This window comes from Schistocerca gregaria, chromosome 1 (genome assembly GCF_023897955.1).
Source record: "Schistocerca gregaria isolate iqSchGreg1 chromosome 1, iqSchGreg1.2, whole genome shotgun sequence".
Taxonomy (NCBI): Eukaryota; Metazoa; Arthropoda; class Insecta; order Orthoptera; family Acrididae; genus Schistocerca; species Schistocerca gregaria.
Window position 1 is genome coordinate 653,804,023 of NC_064920.1, and position 14,767 is coordinate 653,818,789.

Consider the following 14,767-nt stretch of genomic DNA (forward strand, 5'->3'; position numbering starts at 1 on the left):
CAAACTATCGGTGTCAGATATAACGTGGGCTTGGTGAATCAATGTCTTTAAAACACCCATCGTTTGCGCTGGATGGTGGCAACTAGCGGCTTGCAAGTAAAGGTCTGTGCGAGCGGACTTTCTGTATACCGAATTACCAAGTGTGCCATTGTTATTACGTTGCACCAATATGTCTAAAAATGGCAGGCAAGCCTCCATCTCTAAGTCCATAGTAGATTTTATATTTTTGTGTATGGAGTTCAGATGTTGTAGGAACTGTCACATATGATCCAAACTATGAGGCCAAACTATAAAAGTATCATCAACATATAGCCAAAATACTGTTGATTTAAAAGCAGCTTAGGCATGTGCTCGCTCCTCAAAATCTTCCATAAAAAGATTGGCCACCAGGGGAGATAAAGGACCCCCCAAGGTGACACCGTCTGATTGCTCATAAAACTCTTTGTTAAATAAAAAATATCTAGAGGAGAGAATGTGCTCAAACAGAACTGTAATGTCAGCTCCAAACCTGCTGCTAATGAGATGTAGTGAGTCCACAAGAGGTATACTTGTAAAAAGTGCAACTACGCCAAAACTGACCAACAAGTTATGACTTTTCAGCTGCAATAACTTAAGTTCGCTGATAAAATTACTAGACATCTTTATGTGATGTGAACACTTACCTACCATTGGTCTCAGCAAAGAAGCCAAATACTTTGCTAAGTCGTAAGTGGTTGCTCCAATATTACACACAATTGGACGTAATGGCACGTTATCCTTGGGCATCTTCGGAAATCCATATAGCCTAGGTGGAACTGAAATATTTGGTTTTAGTTTCTTAATTACCTTCTTTGGTAAGGAACTGTTAATTAGAAGTTCTGCTGTTTTCCTCGCCACTCAGGTAGTAGGATCCTTACCTATTTTGTGATATGTTGAGTCGCTTAATAAAACATTAATCTTATGAATATAGTCACCCGGAGCATTAAAACAGTAGCATTACCTTTGTCTGATTTAAGTACCACTGTATCTGGGTCTGCTCGCAAGTTACGGAGGGCTGCCCTCTCCATAGGTGAGATGTTGCTCTTTGGCAGTGTAGCTCTTGTCAACACATGACAAGATTCCTGGCACACTTCCTCAGCTTCATCTGTAGCAAGACGACTCACAGCTTCTTCGATGGAACTGACAAAGTCCAGCAGTAGTGGTGAAACAGGTGTAGGAGTAAAATTGAGACCTCTTGCTAACACATACATAGTCGCATCATCTATGTTTCCCCATCAAATTAATAACGGGTCATCGGGTAGGAACTTCCTGCAGCATCTGTGTCAAAAGTTGGTCCAACTTCGCTATTTGCCTCGTCGTAGCTTTGTCATAGCTCCAGTTTGCTTGGCCCATGTCGCACCATGCACCCAGTCCCAAGACAATGTAGACAGTCTTGCTGCCAATTCTAAGTGAAGATAATACATGTCCTTCGATATGGAATCCAGTTCACACCGACTGAAACGAATCCTTTCTCTCAATAATGCCATACTTGCTTTGCGTTTGATGTTATTTGCAGCAATGGTATTAATAAAATGCACAATTTTTGCAAATTTTGGAATAATATCCTTGTCTCTGCAACTTAATAAAAATATCAGAGAGCTTAGTAGCCTTGCTCTTTTTTCCTGTAATTTATCAAACCCTTCAAATATACTGCATCAGTTCCTTCCCATAGAGATGCTTGATGTGCGATTTATAACTTTCCCAGCATACATATTGTTCCACAAAATTTCAGGTGAACTGCCGGATGTTTGCAACTTCCTGACACAATATTTTGATGCAGAATCTTCTGGCCATCTTATTGATGCGGTGAGGTTTCACCACAGAGGGCGCGCGGCACAACAGAATCGAATGCGCTCAAGTAGCGCACGCGCAACGCCAAGTGAATCCACCGTGCATGTGCCGGACGGGGGGGGGGGGGTCCTTAAATACCAGAGGTCAGGGAGTTTTTGCCAGTATCACCTGAAGATGACCAGAAGTCTCTGCACCGAAATATTGTGGCAGGAAGTTGCAAACATCCGGCAGTTCTCCCGAAATCTTGTGGAGCAATATGTACACCAGGAAAGTTTTAAATCTCACAATTGTGCAATGACTTACAGAAGGAACTACAGTGAGATTTTTCATGTGGAACAGTTTTGGACAAAAATAATTTAGTATTTCAACCTTTTCTGTGTCATAGTCTGTTTCAGTGTCACTGTGGTCACAGACTGTCAAGACAGATGTGTTCAATCCATTTACTGATTTATCATAAGGAGAAAACTTCCTATGATTTTCTGTCAAGCTAGTTGATGGAATTTTACTTTTGAATTCATTGAATGCAACTAATTAATGGAAAATCTCATATAAAGATGTGAAACAATTACTAACAAAGAGATAGAGGGGCTGGCCAGTACTTACCTCAGCTCAGTACAGCCGATAGAAACACAAAAAACAACCGAAAATTTAAGTTCCTAGCTTTCGGAATAAATGTTCCTTCATCAGGGAGGAGAGAGGGGGAAGAAAGGGAAGAAGGGAAGGTGGATTTAGTTACTCACAACCCAGGTTATGAAGCAACAGGGAAAGGAAAGCAGGGAGGGTAGCAAGGATGGAGGCATGGTTGTCAGAGGGAAGCCAAATTTTCGGTTGTTTTTTGTGTTTCTATCGGCTGTACTGAGCTGAGGTAAGCACTGGCCAGCCCCTCTATCTCTTTGTTAGTAATTCATTGAATGCTTCATGCTTGGCTCTCCTTACCACCAATTTTGGTGTCATTTAGTTCTTGTTTTTCTTTGAGGCTTTGACTATGTTTAAATTTATAGTGAAGCTCTCTTTGTTTTCATAGCAGCTTTCTAACACAGTTGCTGAACCACAGTTGGTCTTTTCTATCCTTCTCAATTTTCGCAGTACATACTCACCTGAAGCATATTGCAGGATGCTCTTACACTTTGTTCACTGATGCTCAGCATTGTCACTACTGGAGTTCTTCTGTTAGATAATCTGAAAGATGTCTCTTGTCATTCTTGCTGAGTAGAAAGATGTTCTTACCTTTATTTTTATTCCTATTTACTGCCATGTACATTGATGCTGTAACAGCCTTATGATCACTGTCTCTCCGTTCTACAATGAGTCTAAAAGTTTGGGTCTGTCAGTAACGAGTAGGTCTAAGTGTTAACTTCATAAGTAGGTTCTCTGACTGATTGGGCTTGGTAATTTTGGAGAAAGCACTTACAACAATTTAACTGATTCTCTGCCTCTAATACATATCTTAAACAATTGTATCTCCCAGTCCACAGCAGGAAATTAAAATCTCCACCTAACATTATAACATGTCTAGGAAATTCTTGCAAAATTTTCTCCTAGTTTTCTCCTTACCACTTCTGCTTCTGAGGGAAGAAATCTATAAAAGCACCTGATGCCCATGTTTGAACCACCTTTAACAGTTAACTTCATCCAAATTATTCAGAAAAATTCAAAATAGTTAAAAAGCTGAGAAACAGTTAATTTCAATTTCAATGAAAATTGTAACTTTGTTTAAAAACAGTATACACTTAGGAAAAATTGTATTAAAGACATGATAGATGGATAGTAAACTCTTCAAAAGAAAATTGGGAACTTTCATACCATTTGGGATTTGTCCTTTCTGTTTTTCCTTTCTTTTAATTTGTTAAAATTTGAATTTTATACACATTACACAGATGTGGGAAGCACCACAAGTCAGTTTCTGAGAATTGGCCATAAGGACTAAGTGGGCTGTATTAGGTCTTTCGCAACATGCAGAAATTTTTAGGCTGCTAGTGTGCTGCCAATTCATTGGCAGAGACTCAGTAAACAAAAACGAGGAAAAGCAACAGTTCGCATGAAGCTGATTGATGTGTGGCACACAGAAACAGTAACAGTACAGAGCCATTCCAAGTTTTTTTACTGCTCTTTTTTCAGTGCTTGGGGCCCCCATATACAAAAAGTGATAAAATAGTACTTCATGTGTGTTTTCATGTGTTTCAGTGAGACGTGCAACACCCAGCTACAGTTGAATGGGTGCCTTTCCTCATTTATGCTTCCCGTAGTCATTTGAAAAAATAAATTATGCACAACCTTAATTAATGACCTAATCAAAGAGTGAAGTATGTCATCTTGTTCATAAAAATAAAACAGCAGAAGTAAAATGTCAAATTTAGTAATCTAACAAGCATAGAGGCAAAATTTTCAGTGGCAAATTATAATGGTATGGAAGTCCCTTGTTAATTACTTTGTGAGCTAATTAGTTTTATGAAAACTTAAATATGTTACTTAAAAGCTGGAATGCTAGTCTTTATAATGGTGTATGTTAATTTATTTAAAGATGCAGATTAGCTCACTAGAAATTTGTAATATGAATTGTATTTCATTTAGCAAAGCTCTCATGGAAACTACATATGTACGTTACAAGAATCAGCACACAGTAATACCCTGAATATTATATCTAAGGGGGGACAAAGGATTTTTAACTGTCCAAGCACCTACCAGATGTATACCAATTAAAAGTGTATAAAAACTCCAATATAAGTTAAGGAATAAAAAAAATTAACTATCAAGAGTTGAAATCATAACAAATGGAGTAATCCCAATGTGCTGTGTCCCACACCTTTTGGCACTCTGTGGAGAATACACATAATATTCTCAGAGTTCCCTGTAGTAAGGTCAGTTTCTACTAAATTCAACCCCAGGACAGTTTTGTTACGTGGCCATAAATACTGCTTAACCTTTACATTAAAAGAGTGACTGGTTTGGCAGATACAGTACTTATCACAATTATTGTAGTCAATCTTATATATCCCAGAGCCATCAAATTTGTCATGCATGCTTCTCAATCTATGTTCTACATGAAGTTTTAGTGTATTGTCAACTTGGAAACCACTTCTAATATTGGATTTTCTTAAACATTTCTCTGTTTGGTGGGACATATTACCACGAAATTCCATTGTAATGGTTTTCATGCTTTTTTCATAACTTCTAATTTCTGGGTGAACATGCATTTGCCTATTTTATTGCAGTTTTTGTCTACCCTTTGATAGTTGTAACTGTTGGCTATTGCCATAATTGTTCATTCTATAGGTACAAGTCTTCATATCATGAGCTTCACCTTTCAGAGCCTAAAACCCAAGATAAGTGTTCATTGTCATGTGAAGATGTATATGTAGCAGTTTTCTGACTTTTAATTAAAAGTAAATTTCTTTTTGCCTAACTGTAGACTGAGATTAAAATTTTTTCAGGAATGATGATGTGTCCTCATGGGAACAACAGATCTTGGCACCACCTGATGACATCATAGCCACACCACAACTGGAATTTGTACTTGGAGAGCTTCAACCTGACACTGAGTACCAAATACAGATTTCAGTCATGATGAGAGACATCCAGAATGCTCCCCGCAGTCCAGTAATTTCAGTCAGAACACCTCCAGGTAAATTCCATATTGCTTTCAGTTTCATGATTAATTGATGATTTGAGTATAATTGTAAGTTGTTTGGTTTAACTGTGTGAGTTTGTGCAGTTGTAGATTAGAGAAGATAAACTTCATTGCCAAGATGCTAATAATAACCTTTATTCTTGATAACCTGTTTCAATAATCAGTGTTACCATCTTCAGATATCCATTGACAGGTTATTGCATATTTCTTAAAATAGCAGTAAAAATACTCGTTCTCATTAATTGGAAGGTACATAACAGATCTACCTACCAATTAATCAGAAAGGGTATTTTTACTGGTATTTTAAGAAATATGCAATAACCTATCTATCAAGATGTGAAAATGGTAACACTGATTACTGAAATTGGTCATTGAGAATAAACGTTATTATTAACAATCTTGGCAAAGAAGTTTACGTTCTCTAATCTATTTTTACAGATCATCCCTTGCAGCTCAAAATGAGTAAACTAAATTTAACAGATGTACTATCTATGATTTGTATAAGAGTATTATAAGCAGTTAGGGAAATAATGCAAAAATGCTGCATAATAGTGAACTCATTCCACACCCAGCATTCAGACATTAACGTGAATTAATATGGTCTGTTAATGTGTATCTTTCTGAATTTGTTACTTATTATATTTGCACTTATTCAGGACAAATTATAATGTATAATAAAAAGAAATACATTCAAGACAACATGCATTTAACTTTATCTTGCCAGATAGATATCTCCTTGTTCATATTACCTGATGTGTTAGTGATGCATGGTGAAATTTGCATGAAGTTTGGAAGGCTCATCAGTATTTCTATTTCAGCGTTACCACCTATAATAGAGATAGATCCTGCTCTTGCTGTAGTTGAACTTAATGCTACATGGGTCGATCTCAGCTGGCGCAGATTTTCTGAAGAAGAAGCACAGTTCATAGATGGTATTCAGTTGAGGTACAAAGAAGTTAATGATAAGGTAAGCATTTTATCATAATAATTTAGTTATTTTTCACACAACTGAGTATTAACTCATGTATCTGCAATCATGTAAATACTGATAATTTAAAACTAAATGTTTAGGCCTCAAATGTGAGTCTAAATAAATATAGTTACATATGCCTGTCTTGGCTATAATTTAGTGTGAGAGCTAACCTTTTTTAGGTTAAATACCATACTCAGATGCACTACTTTAAAAGCAATTTAGATAAACAAAGTGTCACACACAAGTAACTTGTTTGAATAACATTGCTATTATGTATCAGAGTGTTAAAGGATTAAAAAACCAGGTTAACAAACTTGTAGAGTATCAAAATTAAGTTGATGTATTACATCTGTCTGAGCACCATGTAATTCATATGTTAAACATAGAAGACCATATATTAGCAGCCAATTTCTGTTGAGAAAATATGAACAAAAGAGGAGTTTTCATGCATGTAAAAAATAAAATCAAGTTCAAATATATTCATAGCAGTAGTTCCTGCTTAGATCAACAATTAGAAGTCTGTACTGTCTGTGGTTAACTGAGAATTCAGTTAAAGAAAATGAGATCTTGGTTATTAAAGAGAACAGCCAAACAATTATTGATAGCAATTAGGTAGCCCATATATTTAATAACCACTTCCTTTGAAGTAGTTCAGAAGATTGACATGGACTATTCTAGGGATACAGCAATAGAATACACAAGAAGCAATGTCTGATGCATACAGTCAAATTACATTTACCAATGCTGTGCTAAAGAAACTTAAGAATGTCATTAATTCCACCCAAACAAAAAACATGATAAGAGTTAACGATATCTTAAGTAAAGTATTAAAATCCTATTCTTTACATTTAAGCAGTGTAAACATTACTATCACAGGAATAATTCCAGACGTACGGTACTGAAATATGCTACTGTCAAGACCCTTTACAAGGAAAACAGTAAGCAAGATATTAATAATTACTGTTCAGTTTGATGACGTACTTCTTCTCAAAGATACTGGAAAACAATGTGGTACAGGAGCCATGACTCACCCTCTATCAAAATATGATACTTAGTCAATCTCAATTTAAACTTAAAAATTGACTCTCCAAAGCACATATTATTTGTGGATTCATAAATCATATTATGCAAAATTTAAATGACAAAATATTGTCAACTGGTATTATCTGTGACTTGCCAAAAGCATTTGACTCCTAGACAGTGGCAGGTACATGTGGGGGACATGAGGAATGTGCAGCAAGCAACCCCCCCTCCCCCGCCCCCACATTCCCAGCCCTATGGGGCTGAGCGCATTGCCACCCATGCTGCCCTGGCAGTCAGCCCGCATGCTACTTGTCAGTCGACTCAACTGAATTGAGTAGTTGTTATTCTGTCTGGCATTTGTTTGAGGAAAGTTGTGAATATTCTACTGTTTTCTTGTACAGTGAACCTTCAATATGTAGCATTATAAATATGGACTATTCACCAAGTAGGAAGCTAGTTCATATTCAGAAACAGAAATATTGAGACTGAAGAATGAATAAGTAAAAAGTTCTAGTTGTAGCAAGTGCAAGTGTGGAGATTAGTCAAGAGTGAGAGTGATCAGTTGATTATGAAGTATTAATAATAGTAATTCATAGTAATTTCTCAGTAAAAATATTGTTACAAGACTTGTAACAATATTTTTACTAATAATGTGTCATAAGGTGGCATTGTCTTGTATATACACTCCTGGAAATTGAAATAAGAACACCGTGAATTCATTGTCCCAGGAAGGGGAAACTTTATTGACACATTCCTGGGGTCAGATACATCACATGATCACACTGGCAGAACAACAGGCACATAGACACAGGCAACATAGCATGCACAATGTCGGCACTAGTACAGTGTATATCCACCTTTCGCAGCAATGCAGGCTGCTACTCTCCCATGGAGACGATCGTAGAGATGCTGGATGTAGTCCTGTGGAACGGCTTGCCATGCCATTTCCACCTGGCACCTCAGTTGGACCAGCGTTCGTGCTGGACGTGCAGACCGCGTGAGACGATGCTTCATCCAGTCCCAAACATGCTCAATGGGGGACAGATCCGGAGATCTTGCTGGCCAGGGTAGTTGACTTACACCTTCTAGAGCACGTTGGGTGGCACGGGATACATGCGGACGTGCATTGTCCCGTTGGAACAGCAAGTTCCCTTGCCGGTCTAGGAATGGTAGAACGATGGGTTCGATGACGGTTTGGATGTACTGTGCACTATTCAGTGTCCCCTCGACGATCACCAGAGGTGTACGGCCAGTGTAGGAGATCGCTCCCCACACCATGATGCCGGGTGTTGGCCCTGTGTGCCTCGGTCGTATGCAGTCCTGATTGTGGCGCTCACCTGCACGGCGCCAAACACGCATATGACCATCATTGGCACCAAGGCAGAAGCGACTCTCATCGCTGAAGACAACACGTCTCCATTCGTCCCTCCATTCACGCCTGTCGCGACACCACTGGAGGCGGACTGCACGATGTTGGGGCGTGAGCGGAAGACGGCCTAACGGTGTGCGGGACCGTAGTCCAGCTTCATGGAGACGGTTGCGAATGGTCCTCGCCGATACCCCCGGAGCAACAGTGTCCCTAATTTGCTGGGAAGTGGCGGTGCAGTCCCCTACGGCACTGCGTAGGATCCTACGGTCTTGGCGTGCATCCGTGCGTCACTGCGGTCCGGTCCCAGGTCGACGGGAACCTGCACCTTCCGCCGACCACTGGCGACAACATCGATGTACTGTGGAGACCTCATGCCCCACGTGTTGAGCAATTCGGCAGTACGTCCACCCGGCCTCCCGCATGCCCACTATACGCCCTCGCTCAAAGTCCGTCAACTGCACATACGGTTCACTTCCACACTGTCGCGGCATGCTACTAGTGTTAAAGACTGCGATGGAGCTCCGTATGCCACGGCAAACTGGCTGACACTGACGGCGGCGGTGCACAAATGCTGCGCAGCTAGCGCCATTCGACGGCCAACACCGCGGTTCCTGATGTGTCTGCTGTGCCGTGCGTGTGATCATTGCTTGTACAGCCCTCTCGCAGTGTCCGGAGCAAGTATGGTGGGTCTGACACACCGGTGTCAATGTGTTCTTTTTTCCATTTCCAGGAATGTATGTATAATCAGTTTAAATAAAACTTTCTTAAACTTTGCATGTGACTTGATTGTTTTTTATTACGGTAAAAGTAAAGGTAGCTCAAGATGTCTTTAGGGCCCCCTCCTTGAGGTTTTTCTGTATCCGCCACTGCTCCTAGATAAGCTCAAATATTATGCTATCAGAAATCTTTCTAGTAACTGATTTCTATCTAAGAGGATACAGAGTGTTGCATTAAGAAACTTGTTGATTATACGCAATGAAAAAGCATCTTCAGAATGAGGAACAATCACTCCAGCCATACGACAGGGATTGACATTGGTTCACTCTTGTTCTTGTTATACATGATCTTCCATCATATACCCAAAAAATAGAAACAGTACTCTTTCATGCTAATGCAAATGTTATAATGAAGCCTAAAACACTTGAAAATTTAAATAATATTTTCTTGAAAACTGATAAGCTACAAAGTTTCCTGCCAACAGGACAAAGAGAGGGGGTGCATAACTTTTGTCTTCTGAACAGTGCACCTCCATACTCACAACAAAATCACAGAATTTCATCTTACTAGGTTCTGCAAATGTACACCTAGAATAAAAGTGACACAAATGCTACCTTTTGCTATCAAAAGATCCTCATTTAGCAAAAGAGATGAACCCTGTTACAACTCAGTTCTTCTTTGCCTCTTTGTAAACCATTACTTTTAGTCTTTCCACACAAGAATGGCAAATTTGGTAGTTGTACGTTTTCTGCTTCAGCTATATTCTGCCCAGTGTTTGCTGATCCTTAAGTATGTTTTCTTGCTTATAATCTGTGAATTTATCATGCTTTTCCTTACTACAAGATCACCTTTCATCTCCTTAAATCACAATTTTGTGTACTGTAAAGAACAATGTAGTAACGAAATTAATATTTATTGACAAAGGTGTACACAGCAACGCCACTCATACACCGTTCAGTAACAAAATATCGCCTGGAGAATCTGCGACCAAGCTCACAATATGAAATTGCTATATTTTTCATACCCTTTCATGGTCAGACCACAGAACTGCAAGCAAGAGAAGGACTACTTGTGTCAACAACAGTGCTCCATGGTATGTAAAACCACAATCATGTAAATTTTTAGAACTGATTTACTAAAATAAATTTTCTGTTGTTATAACTATTATTGTACATTTAAAAATGCTGGATGGCTTATTTTAAAAATTAGTAGTCTGTATTTTATGATGGTAGTTATCTGATATAAAAATTATAAAATTCCTGCAGGAATGCAAAATGTCTACTGTGAGATGATGATTTCATAGAAGAGTAAATACCTTGCACTAACTTGCCCACAAAGACAATTTTAAACATAATATTGTACTTCAAAGATTTTTTTAATATTCTGTGTATTCTGGAAAAATGCCAATGTTGAGATACTGACAGCTGATTACTATAAAAATTTCAAAACACTTAAGAGGAGTATTACCTGCCAGAAAATCATTTTCATGTAGTCAGACCTATATGTCTTTAATGTGACATCTATAAGACCAGTACTGCATTTAAGACATTATAGTTAAGTACAATGAGAGAAATAATGGAGGGGAAGTCTCTCTCATTCATCTGTAAATGAACCTAGTAGTGAATTTAGAGCTACACTGCAAGTAATAGTATTCATTTATTGCGGCATTACAAGTTAGTGTATTGTAAACAGTCATTTGCTATTACAACTGGAGGTACCTACTTTCTTTGAAAAGTACTTGGGCAATCAAGAGGGCATTAACCTATCAATGGAAGTAAAAACAGAAGCTATTTAATGCAACTAAGAAGCAGCATATACTTTTCAAAATAGTCAGTTTCCTTCTAATGTACTAGGTTTATTTTAAGTGGCATACGCATAAATAGCATTAGGCCAGACAGTGATGATTTATTGTAAATACAATACACACCTTCTAAAAGTTGCTTCTATTGTGTTAACAACATTATGAAAAGCATAGATCACTACTCACCATAAAGAAGACACATTGAGTTGCAGACTGGTACAAAGAGAAGGCTGAGCTTTCAGGCAAAGACTTCTTCAGAAATGAAATGTACATGCATTGACACAAGGAAGCACACCTTACGGCACGCACATGACTGCTGTCTGTGGCCAGAATTCAACTGCAGTGGATGGAACCATCAATTTGGAGAGGGGCAGGGAAGGAGGAGGGACAGCAAGGTACATATGGTGGAAGAGAACTGAGCGCTGTCTGGCAGAGCGTCTGATGGAGGCAGAACAAGGCTCAAGGCTGCCAGGTGGAGAGTCAGGAGAATGTTGAGGTGGGGGAGGGGAGGGGGGCGAGGAGGAGAATGTTGTGCCTATCTCCACCCCAGTGTGTCATCTTTATGGCAAGTAGCAATCTATCCCTTTCATAATATGGTTGATATTCCAACCTGGACTTTGCATTATTATATTTTCTTAGTGTACACCTCCACTTGTTCCACAAGATTGAAGGTTCTCCTTCTTGGTAGGAGGAAACAACAAAGGAATGAAAAGTACACTATGTCTGTAGTCCTTCACAGAACAGAAATTAGACACAAGAAATGGACAAATGTAATAATATTATTGACATACAGGGTGGTTATAATTAGATTATAATTAGATTTTTGATATCTGAGAGGCCTCCCCCCCCCCCCAAAAAAAAAACAAAAAACAAAAAAAAAAAAAAAAAACAGGTGATTGTAGGACAATGAAACTTTGTGGGAGCATTTGTAACAACATGCAGAAGAGAAAAATGAATAAAGGTGCTTCAGTATGCCACAAAATGTTCAAAGGTCACATGTCATCAGCTTAAGCCCTTGGAAGAAACATAAGAGCAAATTCTGCTTTAATGTCTGCATCAAGTTGTAAAAGTTGGTGAGTACTGTGGAGATTGTACAGTTACCATTCACAGTTGTTTGCAGCACTTTTCAAACAGTGGACCATAAAATGTTTGGTTGTCATGACACAGATTGTGCTCTACTTGAAGATCACACTTTGTGGCCTACATTCTCGGCCATGGCAACAGTAACTTCTTCAACAGTTTGTGATGCAGTTGGCCATTGGCCTCTTCCAGACATGTTTTCCAAATCACTTGCTAATTCAAACTTCTCAATCATGTTCTTCAACTCTGGAGTGGAAAGAGGACCTCTCAATAATCTTTTAATGTGTCAGTACTCATGAAAAGTAATGACACTATTGCTGTTGTTTTGATAAAACAGCTTTACAAGTGAAGCTCTGCTCACCTAGTCTAGACCCATGTTGACTGTCTGCAACTTTGTAATGCAAACTGATGGTTGTGTTTCAGCCTACTTCACCATAGCAGTACCAGTGTCTAACAGCAGATCATGATCCTAACACCACAAATCCTGCAGCACACAATCTGAACATTAATATAAAGTTGGGTTCACATTTGGTAAATAGTTTTCTGTCTACACTGGCTCATGTGGCATAAGTTTAAATATAACTATTTGGTATATTATATAGAATGTTCCATTGAGCATGCATCTAAAGTGACTGATAAAAGAGAGATGTTCATATTGCAAAGGAAATTGAATGCATATTATGTGCCTGTTGACTGTTACATCAATTTGCATTTCACCAGATGAAGATGGCAGCAATTGATCACAATACATTTCTTCTGATATTGAAGAAATCACTAAAGAGAAATCTTTGTAATTACTCAAGTTCAAATAAAAGCGAAGCTTAATTCAAAGAAATTATGCATGACTGACAAATCTTTCAGAGCAATTTCACAACTTTTCAACTGAATGACACGTCTGAAATGTATATAAAATCATGAAGAGAGTCCAAAATCATAATTCCATTAGACAATATAACACTCATTGTTGAGTGCTTTTTCACTGTACAGTCTTTAACATTTTGTGTGTTGTGTTTCTGGTATCAAGCCATCTTCAGAATCTGTCCCTCTCTTGGACACCGAAATTTTTGACAAGATACTGTGTATCAGTCTACTCTTAATATGGTATATCTCAATTTTGTATGTGTACGTTATGACAACCTGGGCTGGTTATCGTGATATGGTGATGTAAAGTTTGCTCAGAGGCTACAATTTCCCATTATTCATTTGCTCACCTTGTTATTTGTACAAACTCACCAATATATCTTGGTCAGACTTCTTTTCTCACAATGTGTCATATGCTGTAGTCTCATTTACAATAATCTTGCATAACAAAGTTTGCTCATTATTCAGAACATCACAAACAGAACACCAGATAATAAAGGAACAAGAACTACAGAGAGCTTGTGAAGGTCATGGTTAATACATTCAATGCAGTAGGATATGGTGTTGATACAGTTTGATGACCCTGATCTAAAAGAGCAGTACATCCTTTAGTGAAGCTACATAGGGAATGCGACATGTTGAGTCGTTGAGTTTTTGTGGACCTAGGGAAGTACATAGAATCTGTGAGGGAAGTGGGGAGAAGAATGAAAGTTCATACATGCAATAATGAAAAGACCCAGGGGGAAAAGATCACTTTTTAGGGAAGCAAACAGTAAGACATATTTCATGTGTTTTCTCCATACACCAAAACTGGAAATAAATGATGCTTACTGGTGTGTGTGTGTGTGGGGGGGGGGGGATGCATGCATTTATAGTGGAGGCTACCAAATTGTGACTTTGTTACAGATCCATACTTCTTCGAATTAAAAGTCGATGTTTCGCAGCTCAAAGCAACATCAGTTGAAATACAATGGGATGGCGTCCCTTATCCACCAGACAAGTATGTCAACGTATTTCGTGCTATATATCAGAGTGATGCTGGCAAAGAAGACTTCAGTACCTTCAAAATTGTCAAGAGAGATGCACCACCCAAGGCTATAATCCAAGATCTTAAGCCAGGAACCAGGTCAGTGTTCCTATTGATGTAGAATAAAGTTATTAATCTATTTAATTATTTTCACTCCATACTCAGTTTAAAAATATCAGTTTTACTCAAAGCACAAGATATAAATGAGTTTTGAAGTTAACAAAAAGTGCTTAATGTTGGTCTGCCTTTATATTAAATGAGAGCTCCAATGCATCAGAATCGGAATTTTATTGTTTTATAACATATATATTAAATCATTGATTTAGTGTAAGGGAGACCTATCAAGCTTACCGCTATAATAGATTGTACATCGAATACAACATTTAGTAGAATTATAAAATATCGGAATATATGTGTACTATTAATTTTTATCATGCTCAAATGGCCAGATCACCAATAAAAATTAATCAATAGAATAA

At 38.2% G+C, this 14,767-nt stretch overlaps 1 protein-coding gene across 7 annotated transcripts in view; it reads left to right on the forward strand.

The window, feature by feature from the left end:
* Positions 1-14,767, forward strand: part of LOC126361237 (putative epidermal cell surface receptor) — a 402,667-nt gene that overhangs the window by 348,524 nt on the left and 39,376 nt on the right. For all 7 annotated transcript variants that reach the window (XM_050007773.1, XM_050007777.1, XM_050007776.1 and 4 more), the window contains 4 exons: positions 5,241-5,431; positions 6,256-6,404; positions 10,444-10,612; positions 14,168-14,387. In XM_050007773.1, the coding sequence (XP_049863730.1) occupies positions 5,241-5,431; positions 6,256-6,404; positions 10,444-10,612; positions 14,168-14,387 (729 nt within the window). The remainder of the gene's footprint in view (positions 1-5,240; positions 5,432-6,255; positions 6,405-10,443; positions 10,613-14,167; positions 14,388-14,767) is intronic.